This window comes from Ilyonectria robusta, assembly GCF_021365365.1.
Source record: "Ilyonectria robusta strain PMI_751 chromosome Unknown BGZ61scaffold_65, whole genome shotgun sequence".
NCBI classification, from domain to species: Eukaryota; Fungi; Ascomycota; class Sordariomycetes; order Hypocreales; family Nectriaceae; genus Ilyonectria; species Ilyonectria robusta.
Window position 1 is genome coordinate 57,589 of NW_025764499.1, and position 14,923 is coordinate 72,511.

Genomic DNA, 14,923 nt, shown 5'->3' on the forward strand with positions numbered 1-14,923 from the left:
TATCCACTCGACCCAACTCCACAATCAATGACTCTTTAACACCAAACACGGCATCTGACGTCTCGTAGGGATCACCCCTCAGATATAGAGCCGTTATTAACTTATCCCAACCTTCCTTCTCAAACATGAAATGCATGTGGCTTGGCCTCATAGGATGTCTGTTCAACTTAGACAGCAGCTTGCCAACAGGTCCGTCGTGTGGGGATGGGGTAAGGAACCGGCACAATTCCGTTAAACCAGAACTTGCCCTGAGACCATGTGCTGCGACATCTAGTAGATACCAATTAAATTTAAGTAGGAAACCAAAACGCGCTAGCATAACATAGGGTAACTGTCAATTAACCTATCAAGCAGATAGCAATTAGCCATTTCCTAACCACTAAAGATCCAGTAAGTCTAAAACTCAGTAAGGATACTAACCTTAAGCATATAATTCTAATTATATATTTATTGATACGTGAAGAACCAGTCTTGGGCCTGGTGCTTAAGACTGGCATTATATGTAACATCACGTGAGAAAGGAGACCTTATGCTCCCGTCCTCAATTGTAGTCTTAGCTCGTCATCCATCTTTCTACTTCTACATGACAACCTCACTTTATGTGACCTCCGCGATATATTCGCATCATACAATGTCGCTTTATATAGGCCAGCGTTGTATTAGTGTATTAAGGGTGAATTCATCCCAGTCATCGTTTGCATGTGATTCTTAATCACGGATGATTATAATCTCTACAACAACAAATCAAGCATTTAAACCATCTAATAATCCACCTCAGCTATCCCAAATCGCCCCATATGCAAGAACACCCCGAGTCTCAAGACCATAAACAACCTTCTTAGTAACCTTCTCGTTTGCAATAATAATCACAGCCTCCGCCTTGAAACTTTGCACAAGATTATAACCCATCTTGACTAGATCTGGGCGGCCAAATCTCTTGGTGTCATGGATAACTGCGTTAGGTATCTGGGCCTTGATAACGTTACACAGATCCTTTCCAAACGTTTGCTCTGGTCGAGATGTTGACCAAATTAGCTGTATCGGGCAAGAAGGACTTTGAATGTGGCCTAACATAGGTCCGATGCCAGATCCAGTTGCAATCAGGATAACACGGTTAAAGAGAGTAGTGATACGCATAACGCCGCACGTAGGAACTCCACGAGTCCAAATATGAGTCAGTTCCTCTTTTATCATTGCCTTAGTCCAGTCGCCTGCGTTTGAGATAATGAGGGAATAGCCTTTAGGGCGGCTATTTGCAGGCTCTGGAGCTGGGATGGTAGCAAAGGAATGCCACTCGAGCAGAGGATGCTTAGACAAGCGAGTAAATGACCCATTGACTGGGACTGTATAGTCAAAATGAAGTCGGATGGCGTGATCAGAGAGGACTTCTGCTTGAAAAGGTACCCTTCTTAGAAAAACCCAAGACAAAGCAATGCTGGCAGTGGTAATAGTGAGGAGCCAGAATGAGGCTGACTGTACACAGGTGCTGCCCAAAGATGTGCTTAAGTCCTTAGTATCATTATAGGCAAGAACCACTTGGGCCCAAAAGAGACCAAGCATGCCCCATCCAACAAAGCGATGCGTTTTCTCAAATAAATCATGGTGTGTTTTTCGGACTGATGGATACGCCATCACAAACATGACGAAGAAGAGAGCCAAAAGCATCCAAGAGATGATGTTTACAGCCAGCGACTGATGGCCCCAGTTAGAGCATTTTGAAGTCATGCACACAACATTTCCAATGTTGGAAGCGAGGAGCCAGGCGCCGGCGCTAATTGCAGCGCCAGAGTGAACGCCACCAAGGTGATAAATCTTGGCGCATCGAGATCTGATAGCGAGTGGCCAGGACTTGGGTATACTACACATTATCGTATATAGGGCATTGATAATGAAGTCCTGTCGAATAAGAACGGCAAGGGCGAGGTTGATCGCTGGAACTGTACCTAGCCATTCTCTTTGGACACCAGAGAGAATGACTGCGAGAGCAGCTGCGATATTGAAGATGCCAACCAGAGTGAACAAGCGGCGATACACAATGAGGATGCGATGTCGGAGACCCCGCATACGTTTACTTTGCCTCTTTTCAGGAAGCGCCGCTTCGACGTCGATGCTCTCTTCAACAACAGTCGCTTCTGACTTTTCGGAGGTATAGCTGAATTGTGTGAGGCTTGAAGCCGAGGAGTCGGATCGCGAGTGGCTGATGACCGCAGGCTTAGGAGAAGCAATGACTTCTGTAGAGGTCTTCTCCTCGGTGGGAGAGCTCTTCTCAGCCAAGGACTCTCTAGCTCTGAGGGCTTTCTTGTCAATCTTTCCATTAACAGTCATGGGGAATGTGTCCAGCAAGTGGAAATGAGTTGGGATGGCGTAGTATGGTTGACGGCTCTTGACATGATCTACTACCTTCCCAAGATCGCAGTCTTTTGGAGTCAGTAAACCATGAATTTCTCCCCCAGTGAGCAGAGCTGCGGCTCGGTTGACGGCTGGACAGGAGTTCATGGAAGCGACTACACCATCAAACTCCTCTCTAAGTCCCTGCAATTGAGTCTTAGCGTCTCTGAAGTGTAGTTAATGCATTTCAATTCTTCTTACCTTGACTTTGACTCTATCGTTAACGCGACCTAGGATGTGAACGGACCCATCGACGTTCCAGCTGCAAAGGTCCCCCGTGTTGTATATTTTAGACCTACCCCAGTTAGCACGTGGGAAATCCGCCCGTATATCTCATATACTTACTCATCGTTCATAAAGGGATCGTGAACGTATCTCTCGGCTGTCTCTGGCAAACTGACGTAGCCACGGGTGACCCCTAACCCGCCAGCCCACATGGCACCAATCTCACCAATGTCGGTTGGCTGGCTGTCATCATTGAGTATGGGAACATTATTGTTTGGTGTTGGCGCGCCAATAGACAATGGCAGGTAGGTTTGGTGCTTGTGCATGGTGTTGACAATGAAGGTCTCTGAAGGGCCACAGCAATTGTAATACGTGCAGTGCGAGGCCCATAGATCAGCAAGTCTAGGCAAGGATTAGTATGCAGACGCAGACCTAGACCAGGAAATATGATTCAAGTGAAATATACCGTTGGGATGAAGGCTCGCCAGCTGTAGCCACAACTTTGCTATTGGGATAGTGCACAGGGTTGTATTTGGCCAATATGCTTGGGGCACATACAAGGACGTCGACCTGCATCGTGATTAGACGTCAACTTCTGATGAATTCCTGGTGGTCAATCTGTCTTACCTCTTGTAGGGCTTTTCGCCAGCCTGGGCCACGAGGGATTAGAATGCCTCTATTCACAAGATAACCGAGTATCTCCCATGCGGCTGTAATGGTATGAGTCGACACTGTGAACAACTGACAACAACCTTGGAATACTTACCCATATTAAAGCTGATATTGAGTACCCGACCGACTTGTGTACCAGGTGCGATACCAAGATCACTGAGTGACTGACAGACGAGGTTGGTAACATTTTGGCGAGTAACATCGACATATTCCAAATCGTGAATGGCGACAACGTTGGATTCATCAATAAGAGATAGCCGATGACGGGTAGACCGTAAAGCCAAGACAGTATGCCCTCGGGTCTGCTCTAAAACAAACTTCAGGGTTGCATCGGAAACAACCGTTCCATCAAGAGGCATATATTGAGCACGAGAGCTAAGAATGGACATAATACCTGCGAGCATATCGATACCACTCTTGACGACAAGGGGTACACGATGTCCTGGTACCACGCCCAGACCTTGCAGCTTCCGTGCAAGACTTGCACTTCTCGGGGCAAGCTCACCATACGTGATATGGGATGGAGGCTGGGTTGAGAGGTCCCGAGTAGCGATGGCACCAGCCCTCACGGCTACATGATGCTGGAAGGCTGCGGTAACTGTTGAGAAGCGAGGGGTGTCCAACACCCCGTAGCTGAAGGAGAGAGGCATGGGCCTCATGCCGGGCTCAAGCCGTTCTGAGAAGTTCTGCATATTATGAAGCCTCGTTCTTGTTTAGAGAGGCCAAGGTGAGATGAAATTAAGATTGCAGTTTTAACGGTGATGGTATCAAAATCAAGTGGACTAACAAGATAAGCTTGGGGGAGTGTAGGAGTGTAGCTTGGGCAGATTGGCTAGAACTTTTTTCACTGTCATCGGACCAGGTTTAAGTGGTGTAACTCATGGCTTTCTAGCCTCTCTCTTTTCTCGTTCTCTCATGCGGACTTGTCGTCACTGCCTTTGTCCCATACATGGCGAGCCATTAACTCGATAGTGGAAAACAGGCGCAAGTGACACCGGCCACATGACAATGTTAATGAATGGAACCACCTCTCATCCTAGAGGTTTAGCGTGTACGTGACTGCCAAGTGGCCATACTAACCGCATGGATCATAGTAGCCTCACGAGTCCAGGATCAAGAAGACTTGATAGACATCTTCAACGCCCGGGAACTGCAACATCGTGCATGGATGTACTCTGACAACGTGCAGCCTCTTGAACTAGCGTAATATTGACAATGGCTAGCGTGCCCATGAACTGCACGGCTCGACTAGCGCGGCGATTGTCAGCCGGACCCTCCTGTCAATGCTAGTTCCTCCAGCCCCTGTTCAGGCACGAACCGGACGAAGCGGGATAGCTGGAATACGAAGGGGTTAGTGACGTTTTTAGTTGGACAAAGAGGGGTTGAGATTGCTCGATGTGGCCCATTCGTGACAAGTTCACCCCCCCCCGCCCGTCACCGCCGCGACAGGACGAGCTTCACTAACGGTAATAGCAACCCGCTTTAACCCAATAGAGACAGGTCGCATTTCCTACTCTAGTAATGCGGATACGGCGGACTAACCTCCTCCGCCAAAATCCTTCAATTTAATTAACGGCACGTCGAGCATATAGCCTCGTGGCGTGCCGCCAGCTGTATGCGCCGAGCCGTGTACATGTCGTATGCCGAGTCGGTCAAAGACATGTCTGGCCTTAATACGTGTCAATTGATCGACATTCTGAGGCCGAATTTTGGAGGTCGCACAAGTGTTTGAGCCAACAGACACCGGCCGATAAGAGTTGATCCTTGGTGTATCCTCAAAAAGTCATCTCCAATTGGCAATTTAGCCGTCCCAAGCTCCACGCCTCAGCTGACTCTCCGGGTGCCCCCTCAGCATTCTACACGCTATCTTTCTTCTTTGCTTCTTTCGGGACTTGACCATGAGTCAAGAATTGGTACGAGACTTCACTCCCGCTGAAGGAGTACGAGTCCCCACCCTCAACCGACCCACGAAGCGAAATGGGCTCTCTGGCGAGCTATCTCAGTCTTTCTGGACAAGCTATCGCTAGCTGCAGCGGATAAGGCTGTGCGGGCCATCATTGTCACCGGAAGCAACACGTTTTTTCCCGGTAAATGCCCCACGGAAGCTTGGCGACCCCGGCAGTTGAACTGACAGGCCCTTGTGACAGCAGGTGCGGATATGATATCAAAGAGATCGCAGCGCTAGACGCTGAGGCCGCGGGGATTGCCGCTACCTCGGGAACCTTTGCGCGGGGATGAGTGCCGTGCGCAAGCCTTTAATTGCGGCTATCGAGGGAATGCCGGTGAGTGGTATTGTTCACACCACCTTTTGTTGAAGTTCTCGATTTCTAAACTAGTATCCAATAAACGGAATGACTGATGCATGTTTGCCTGTTCAGCTTGGCGGTGACTTTGAAGTCGCCCTCATGGTAAGACCAATAAAAACTTTGGATTGGTCGCCCAGCGTGGGCATACAATGGGAAATGTTGGGCTGACCGTGGAATCACAAAGTAGTGTGACCTAATGTTTGTTTCTTCCAGCAGCACTTCAGATTGCCGGAGGTCACAACTGGCTTGATCCCCGGTGCTGGTTGCACTTAGCGGCCGACGAGTTCAAGGTATCCACAGCCTCAACTGAAGACCCATGTCAAGCCATTTCCAGCACAGCCCTGCTAGTCCCTGAAACCTTGCAGGGAATAGGCCATGCAAATGAATCTTTTGGGAACACACCAATCACAGCTGACGAGGCACTTTCAGCTGACCTCGTCGCTCAGCTGTTTGGTGCGGGTACAATTCGAGGCCTTGAGAGGAGTTGGAGGGGAGGGGATGGCTCGATCGATGTCGGAGGACTCTCGCTCTTCGCTCTTCAGGACGAAAGCGCAGAGATGGAGATGCAGAGATGAAAAGGCCAGGAGACGATGTTGAAAATAACGCGAGGGATTATTCACTGTGCGGGAGGGAGAGATGGAATGCTTCAGTTGGGAGTCGTAGGCTCCTCCAGTGCCGACAGTTCAGTGAGCTCAGCCACTGCGGGAGGTCCCACTCGGCCCCGCACCCTCCCATTCACAGTTCACACTTTATACTCCCCAAGCCCTAGAATAGCTACCTGGCAAAATTACGGTAAGACAGGAAGGCGTGCGACGAAACGCCAGGAAACCCCATTCGAAAGTGCACTGCAAGGAGAGAAAATGACAGGTAAACAAAAGCAACCGACCTCTGGATCAGCACCAACCGTGCGATCCCCGACGCCAGCAGCGGATGAGGGATGGAAGAGTGAATGGTGGATGGGACGGAGACGATAGGCAAGGCGGCAGAAGAGGGGGAGGGAGCCGCTAAGCCTATCCGGTGTATTGGTGGGTTAACAAGGTGAGCATAACTTTTGTCGCCAACCTTCGTACAGGAAGCCCGGTCAAATGAATGGGACACCGCTTCTGAGTGGAGCAGGCTTCGGGGTGGGTCATTGTTCCGGGTGGAGCAGCGCTTCCGTGTAGAACAACACTTCTGACGCAACCACCTTACAACGAGGGCTCCTAGAGCGGACCAACACGCCTCAGCGTGTCGCGTCCCCGGCTCATGAGCCATATCTCCCTGCGGAGCATCGGCCATGAGTGAGTAGGTGAGAAAAACTGAAAAGGCGGCTTTTAAGATTAAAAAGCACACTCACAGCGTGATACGGCCCCTTTGATCAGTGACAATGCCGTCGGGCTCATTGTGGCCGACTTGGATGCTAGATTATTTTGATGGCGTTCTCTAAACGCCACAGTGCAACAGTATGAGCATCGCGCATTCAACACAGCTTAAGCCACTAATACAACCTCATTCATCTATCTCTTTTGTATATTGCTTTTTCTCATCATTATTGTCATTGGGGGACTTTGCCCCTGATTTTTGGGGGAGTTTTACGTCCCCCGTGTGCGAGTTTCTTGGTTCCCTTCTACCATACAAGTGAGACCCAAGACACAATCCAAGACCTGCAGCAAGGCCCCACTAACGATGCCAAAGACTAAGAACCACAACAATAGCACCCGTACCTCAGCCCTAGTCCTGAAGGGCGAGGGATACACTAGGGACGAGATCTTCAAGATTACAGGCATCTTACCAAGTCGATTGACCTGCCTATTCCGAAAAGCCAGGGAGAAAGGATGGGTAGAAGGGCAGCTAGTGCTTGAGGCGTACGTTATTGACCGTCCCCGATCTGGAAGACCGCTGCTGCTCGTAGGGGACATCGCTGCCCAGACGATAGCTATTATCACTAAGAATAGCACTACGAGGGAATATTCACGTCACGATATTGCTCTTGAGCTAGGCAAGCCGCCTCCGAAGCCAAAGACATCTCGTCTTAAGTCTAATTATTTACCACGTTTGTCTCCCGCCTTCCCCCTCTCAAGAGTTGACAGGCTTGCACGCGACCACGCATCACTCGTCTACTTATAAATTTAGCTACCATAAAGCTGAACTTGGGAGTTGCTGGGAGCGTTTTTCTTGGCCTTGTGACTGCTTCCCCCCTTCAAAACCCTGATAATGCTGCCGGCCTCCAAGGTCTGTCTGCTTTCTCAAAATCAAATGCATAAACTGCTAATATCTTCAGTCAGGGACGATTGCCAATGCAAGTGGGAAAATGGGCATTACCGTCATCTATGGATGAAGGATAATGGGCGTGTTGGGATGGAAAAGGGCGTTGCCAACATCTGGACAAGGACAAGGAACACAAGGGCAAGGACCATGAAGCCAGTAAGGAACGCCATGATGACAAGGACTGCCGCACCATACACGTCCAGCCTGGCCAGCTCATTCAGGACGCGATCAACGCGGCTTCTCGGGGGGATCGAATCCTCGTTGAAGCCGGCACCTACGCCGAGCAGCTGACAATCGAGAAAGACGGCATTGCCCTGGTCGGGTTGGGCGCCATCCTCGTTCCCCCTACCACCGCTGTTACAAATCACTGTTCTAACCTGACCGGTCCCGGTACGGAGGCGGGCATCTGCGTAATGGGGTCTGAGATTGACTTGGCCCCGTTCCTGGTCGAACACCGGAAGGTCCTCTCAGCAGGAGAGCCGGTAAAGGACGTGTTAATTACGGGTTTCCAAGTCAGCAACTTCTCCGGCGCGAACATAGCCGTGGTCGGGGCCCAGAACGCTCGGGTGACGGGAAACAGGCTCACCAACGGCCACCTGTACGGGTTCCTCACGGCTGGCTCGACCAACACCCGAGTCGTCGACAACACCGTGGTCTCATCGACGAAGCTGGGGTTCATCGGCATCTGCATGGACGACATGGCCGGTGTCTAGGCTTCAAACAACCACATTTCGGAGCACAACGTCGCACTCTGTGTCCAGACCCCGGGCGCAAACGTGCAATATAATGATGTCAGCGACAGCTGCATCGGCGTCTTTGTCGATCCTAGCTTCGATGGCGTCATGGTCTCACATAACCATGTCAGCGCGACGAATCCTAGCCGTCGACAGCTGCCGACAGATGTTGCCTTTGGCACCTACGGAATCATCCTCGACGGCGCCATCAATGCTAAGGTCTGGGACAACCTCATCGAGCGACAGACCAATGGCGGCCTCGCTGCAGGCCTGGCTATTATCGACGATTCATGTATTAATCCTGATCTTTCCCTTTCATGCAGTCGTCTTCGCACCAAAACTGTAGCCGCAGCTAACGTGGTTGTCCAAAACATCTTGCGCGATAACGACCTCGACCTGTTTGTTAATACCACAGGCACTAGCAACACGATTGCCTGCAACAAATGCCTGACACCAAAAGAGCTCTGCTTGAAAATGAGGGTAAATGGTGCGTATAAGCCGAGTATGTAGCAATAGTGTGTTGAAGCTGAAAGGGATTTCCGGACTTGGAAGGGGCAATTAGGTTCTAAGTTTTTTTGATTGCTTCCCTTAGCTCTCAGAGAGGGGCTGAGCAGTATGTCCAGCTGTCTCAACACACTGGATAGAGTAAGCAAGTTATCCTGAATTATTGATCTTTGGCCAGTTTTGATGGCATTGTGTCTTGGTCATTTCGCACTTTATTTGTCGTCACAAGCATGCATGGAAACTCACAGAATCCGACAGATACGCGCAAAGCCATGTAGGAATCGTCGCTTCTGCGGGATGACCAGCAAATCACACAGACGGAGCCTTGCTTCGTAGGAAATGTAGGACGAATTTTCTAAGAGAAGAGACTCATAATATACCGTCACGAGTACTTCGCATCACAATCATTGCCACAAGCCAGGCACCGCATTGGCTACAGTTACAGAGATGGCGGCGTCTTGGGAAGCAAAGGTAGGGCTGCGTGCCACGTCAAAGAATAAGACCGTTTAGACAACTCAAGGGCATCATGAGTTACACACTTCACGGAATTACGGAGGGAATCAGAAACGGCGAGAGAAATGCGTATCGATTCATCAGTTTAGCTGCATTCATACATAAAAGCGTCAAGATCCGTCCCAGAAGGCCTAAATGACCCTACCTCCCTAACTCATAACCACGCTCAACGGGTAGCGGGAATGGCATTTCCTGCCTCAAGGTTACCGTTTGAGTTGATCGAGGATTGTCGATCTTTAACAAACTTTGGCCAGGTATTGGTGAAAACAAGATACTTGATGCTTGATTCAGCGTCATGAAAAATGGTGGCATCGAAGCCATCAGGGATGTCACCCCAGTAGAGGGCCTTGTCTCCAATGGCTTCCGTCTCGTTGATCGATCCGGTCATGATGCCGGTCTCGGAGCCGTGACATGACCCAGAAGACGACTTGGCCTTGCTGGTCATTTCAAAGGAGTCGAAGGGCGTAGCGGGATCAATCTCGTGCTTCTCGCCATAGAGAATGCGGGCGGACGGCTCGAAAACAGACGCGAGCCTCTTGAGATCTTGTGAGGAAAGGTTGATTTGGAACTTGGCATGGTGGGAGCTGATGAAGTTGATGTAGATTCTGAGAGCGCTGTTGAATCGTTCGCAGACAAGTTCCTGGGCCACGTCATCCTTGATCTTCTCCGGGTCGAGAACCACAAGAGGAAGCGAAGACTGCCACTCAGCGACGGCTCTCAGGAAGGCAATGTTTTCTCCAGAAAAATCTCGGAGGGCAGAGAACTTCTGAAGAGGCTCGGGATTTCGCTCAAGGACGCACTCGAGAGCTTCCATGGTGAGGATACTCTCGCCAACACTGCTCTCGATAGAGTCACCCTTAGACCATACAGTCAGTGATGAGCCAGCCACCTTCGTGGAGCCTGTGGGAATAGACCCCGAGGTCTTGCCAACACTCTTATTAAGTTGCCATTGATTGATAGAGTCGAGGGTCTCTTGGCGTAGAGTCTGGTGTCTAAAGACTTCCCAGCAAGGAAAGAAGATAGTAAAGATCTCAAGCATCATAATCGAGATGGCAATCCTTAATTAGAGTGAGCTCGGCATATCCTCTATAAACACATAAATATTAGGATAGCTTACCATTGAGGAGGAACCCAGACTTTGTTAACTACCGACATGGCAGGGATATATAAAGCAATAAGCCACATAGGGGTAGCATGAAGACTTCTTGAGAGTGAGCATAGAGTCAGCCATCTTATGTTAAAGGATACTGACCTCAAAAGACAGCAAGCAATAGTTTGTGTCCTCCATCCTAGTGTATCATTGATTCCACGAGCGTGCCAGAGAATGTAGGGAGCGACAATCCATGCCCAGAAGAACTGCCAAAAGACAGATGGCCACCTAGAATAATATTAGTACTCGGATTACTTGGGGAAATAGTCGGTACTACCATTCCCAGCCCCTGCCCATTTGAGACTTCTGAAAGTCTTCGGTTCCCGTAACCTCGGTGCCCGGGATGCCGAAGGAGGGATGGAACTTTCTCGAAATAAGGTACATGAAGACTGTAAGAAAGAACTGGTTTTCGGGTCAGTAATTGTACGGGGACACCACGTGCAAGCTGTGTTACCTGACAGCTCATGCCCACGCCCACAAGGATCAGGATCTTTCTGGTGTAGTTGAGAGATCGAAAGCGGCCGACGAGGGACTTAGCCTCGGCACGCTCGCTATTAATCGAAGCAGCGTCCGAGGCGAAGAGTTCCTTCTGGGCTTTGGCGACATGGAGAAATCGGCTGTTGGAGGCGTGGAATAGAGCGATGCCGCAGGGGAGGTAAATGCTCATGATCCAGTACTCTACCTCGGGTGTAGTGAGACGGAAATAGACATACCCGGTCTGGACGGCGCCCCAGTAGAGATGGAGCAATGTGATGGCAAGGAATGACAGCGGTAGACCTCGAATCCTCAGTATAGGCATGTCGCGACAACGCCATAGAAAGATCATGCCGCCTGCGACGATCAAGGTCCAGGAGAGGGCAAACACGATCCAGAAGATGCCGAGGCCATCGAGGTTGGCATGAGGTTGGGTCTTAGCCTCCGCCGAGCCCGACTCCGCCATATTTGCGATTGAAGAAACGTGGAAGCGGGAGTCAAAAAGGCAACGAGGTTTCTCGGAAAGGGAAGAGGTAGGTAATTAATCTGGTGAAAGTATGTTGCCTCCGCAACAGGCAGCCCCGGAAGCGGAAGGGGAGGTGACGACGTCCATATATATTGCCGATGGGATGGGGTCGAGAGGTCTGAGAAACTTGAACACCACACCACCACGTGGATAAACAAGCTCAAACTGGACAGCTCGAAGAGTGGGATCCCGTAGTCGAGAACCCCTTATCCTGGCACTTGACACATCTGCTAATCTAGTCAGGATCCCAATCAAAAGGGGCATTATCACTCCAGGCTCCCCCAACCGCATTGACCCTGGCTCTTTTCGAAGTAGGGCTGTCTTAAAGGGATCATAATTCCCCGATTTGTCAACCCACCAGTTCCGACAGTTGGCCATACTAGCAAGTTTGTCATCGGCCGCGCCAGCTCCCCTAGACGCTCAGACGGAGGCTTGCGGCCAGCGCCCGTGGCATTGCCTTTCCAGGGCAGTTGCAGCGAGAGGCTTACGCTCGACCACCACGGGGCCAGATAATGTAATGCCGAGAGGAAGTAGCTAAGATCAACACACCTGGTTTTCCTTGAAGACTACTGAGAACGTGTCCTTTGTTTACGGCCGTGTCGACTCAACGCCGATTTGCCCCATTGTGCTCTGTGACCCCCGGGGAGGGTGGGTGCTTGCTGGGCCGTTGCACTGCAGCGTAAAGAGATTGTAAAGACTTCTTCACAGCCTTGACGAGCCCATTGATAACCGCAGAGTGAATGGCTCACGATTGGGGCAAAGCGGGATATTCTCCACAATGGAGACTACGGATGTCCATGTGGCAACGTAGAACCAACTTTCGTCATCATGGCGATGGGGCTTTTAGCTCGCCCTTGCGCAAGCCTCGGCCCATGCCGTGGCTTGACATCTTGGGCTTGGGACGGACGGAACACCCGCGATCACCATGTGGTTACTTTTATAGGTTAGACCAGAACATGATCGACGCGCTAACTCTGGATTGTCCTGTTCAATGCACCGACTTGTTCAGCAGTCACTACCGTAAAAACTCTGTCAACTCTCGCAGCCTAGCGTCTCCATTTTCCCACTGTTAACCGTAAAAACGTCACAAACAGCCTAATGTATTGGTTCTCCTTCTTTTTATGGAGAAGCTAGGCTGCGCGAGTTGACAGAGTTTTTACGGTATTTCTCATCAAGACCACTCTGTCCTCACAGTTACTTGACAAGGCTCAGAACCTCAAGCCTGGAAAGCTGTCGGCATTGGTAAAACGGCGCTGGTCGACCGATGATGTCGTCATGCTCTCGTAGCCTTGATTGTTTCCCAACGTCCCACGCGTGAGCTGCCAGCTCTCTGAAACATAGCGTGGCTTTCATTCTATCGCGCTTTCGTCTACTCCCTTTCCCCTTAAGACCAAGCGTGGACAGACAGGGTCTAAAGGTGGGAACGTCATGTCAGGGTCATTGCTTATGCTTTGAACAGCTTGCATAAACTAAGAGTTTTAGTCAATGTGACGTCTCATTTCCCAACGCTTTATCCTTTACAGCACAGCTACGAGCCGTGTCACAAGCACAAATCTAGCGCCACTGTCTCATTTAGTAAGCCGGTCTACCGCGATGCATTAGTGAAGTGCGCATTACCTCTTGCCTCGGCTGGGAAGTGCAATAGCCACTAAGCCAAGATGCCCGTCGCTATGACCCCCCCCCCATTTCCCTTAAGACCAAGCGTGGACGGCCCCGTGGGAGGGGCTAGAGGCGGGAACATAATGTCAGTGTTATATTGCGTATGCTTTACACAATTTGCATAAACTAGGAGTTTATGGCGTGGAATGTGATATCTCCTTTCTCCATACTTCAAATTCTCATCCATCCTGCAGCCACAGGCCATATCACGCGCACAAATCTAGCGTCACTGAGCCTAGATGCCAGGTAATATGGTCTTCCACACCGACGACCAGCTTCTTGAGCATGTAAGCGAAGAGCACATGGATTCATTCCCAGCAAGTATTCTCGGAACAGTGCGCCTATGGCCTTCCAGTCCCTTCTTTGGACTAATATCCTGTCCTCTATGTTACGAGACGGGGCCTCGAGACGCGCCAAGCTTAATTAATCATGTTTTAGAACATACGCACAGCTTTGCGCTTCGTTCGCTTCCTTGGGCAGACCTCCCAGTTGGCGATTTTCAAAGATCTGCGACCTTTGAAATGTACAATGTTAGCTGCTTGAAGCCCTTGAAGCCAACGGAACCAACAGCATCGTTGCGCCCATGGCTAATGCATGACTGGTTCGAAAAATTGGAAACACCGATTCCTGAAAAAGGGGGTGGGAGAGAGCAGAAACTGCGTTGAGAGATCTAGCAGCTTCCCGAGCTAGGAGAGACGCCGGGAACCAAGTGGGCTATTTTGCTACGAACGACTATTGCGCATCCGACGCCGAGGGCCTGTCACTTGATATACAGGCTTTGAGTCGCGGAAGTTTCGATTCAGAACTCGAGATTGAGCCCGCGGAGACTGATAGAAACAAGCAATGGGGAGATTGGACAGATTGGATCTGGAGTTAAGACTATCAGAGATACTATCGCCAGCGCCAAAATGCCAATGGTTCGTGTCACAGCTGGAAGTTTCATCCCTCCAAATTCCCCCACCGCTATATCTCGTGTTAACTACAGACTCTACAGGCAATTTCGACACCGAATGGCGTATCGCAATCAACGAACAGACAACGTTCAACTCTGAACAGGATGTATCTGGGAATACATCAAAAGTTGCGCACTCAAGCGATTCCAAAGGCAAAGAACCCGGACGCCATAATAATTACGAGGATATAGAACGGCGGGAGGACATATCCGCCGGTTCCTCTCAATATCATACAGCCGCTACTGTTGAAGAAACAGAGCAGCTAGATCCTCGTACGTAATAAGCCTTTGACAAAATTAAATTACCCTACTCATTCTTTTCATAGGTTATCGCATCGAGCGTCCTGATATGTTTGAACCTGGACAGGTATGTCTAGTCTCCTGATGATTCAGTTGACGGCCAACCACCAGCGGCCCCATCCGCCCACGTCCACACGGCATCGGGTGACTGCTAAGGTGGTCGTGACACAGCGCGGAGAGTGCCCCCGGTCCAAGGGCAATGCAACTCCAGGTTCCCCGCAGCCCGTGCCAACCCACTGAAAAACACCCGGGGGTTCTGTCAGTGGATGCCGG

The 14,923-nt window shown here is 50.3% G+C and overlaps 4 protein-coding genes across 4 annotated transcripts; 2 read left to right on the forward strand and 2 right to left on the reverse strand.

Annotated features, from left to right (window-relative positions):
- Positions 1 to 774: 774 nt before the first annotated feature.
- On the reverse strand, positions 775 to 3,935 carry BGZ61DRAFT_373898 (uncharacterized protein; the record flags this gene model as incomplete). The annotated part of the gene is made up of 6 exons (XM_046242286.1): positions 775 to 2,532; positions 2,590 to 2,683; positions 2,734 to 3,015; positions 3,080 to 3,183; positions 3,241 to 3,323; positions 3,356 to 3,935. 6 exons carry the CDS (start codon positions 3,933 to 3,935, stop codon positions 775 to 777), a joined length of 2,901 nt encoding a protein of 966 aa, XP_046094168.1.
- A 3,354-nt stretch (positions 3,936 to 7,289) lies between these two features.
- BGZ61DRAFT_316501 (uncharacterized protein) lies at positions 7,290 to 7,559 on the forward strand (the record flags this gene model as incomplete). Its single annotated transcript, XM_046238873.1, has 1 exon — positions 7,290 to 7,559. A coding segment is annotated over one exon (270 nt), but the record flags the coding sequence as incomplete, so codon positions are not given.
- Positions 7,560 to 7,784: 225 nt separating this feature from the next.
- BGZ61DRAFT_500643 (pectin lyase fold/virulence factor) lies at positions 7,785 to 9,082 on the forward strand (the record flags this gene model as incomplete). Its single annotated transcript, XM_046251588.1, has 3 exons — positions 7,785 to 7,802; positions 8,018 to 8,545; positions 8,576 to 9,082. 3 exons carry the CDS (start codon positions 7,785 to 7,787, stop codon positions 9,080 to 9,082), a joined length of 1,053 nt encoding a protein of 350 aa, XP_046094170.1.
- Positions 9,083 to 9,643: 561 nt separating this feature from the next.
- On the reverse strand, positions 9,644 to 11,679 carry BGZ61DRAFT_511031 (uncharacterized protein; the record flags this gene model as incomplete). The annotated part of the gene is made up of 5 exons (XM_046252094.1): positions 9,644 to 10,647; positions 10,707 to 10,790; positions 10,842 to 10,967; positions 11,017 to 11,141; positions 11,194 to 11,679. The coding sequence occupies 5 exons, from the start codon at positions 11,677 to 11,679 to the stop codon at positions 9,756 to 9,758; spliced, it is 1,713 nt and encodes a 570-aa protein (XP_046094171.1). The 3' UTR covers positions 9,644 to 9,755.
- Positions 11,680 to 14,923: the final 3,244 nt, after the last annotated feature.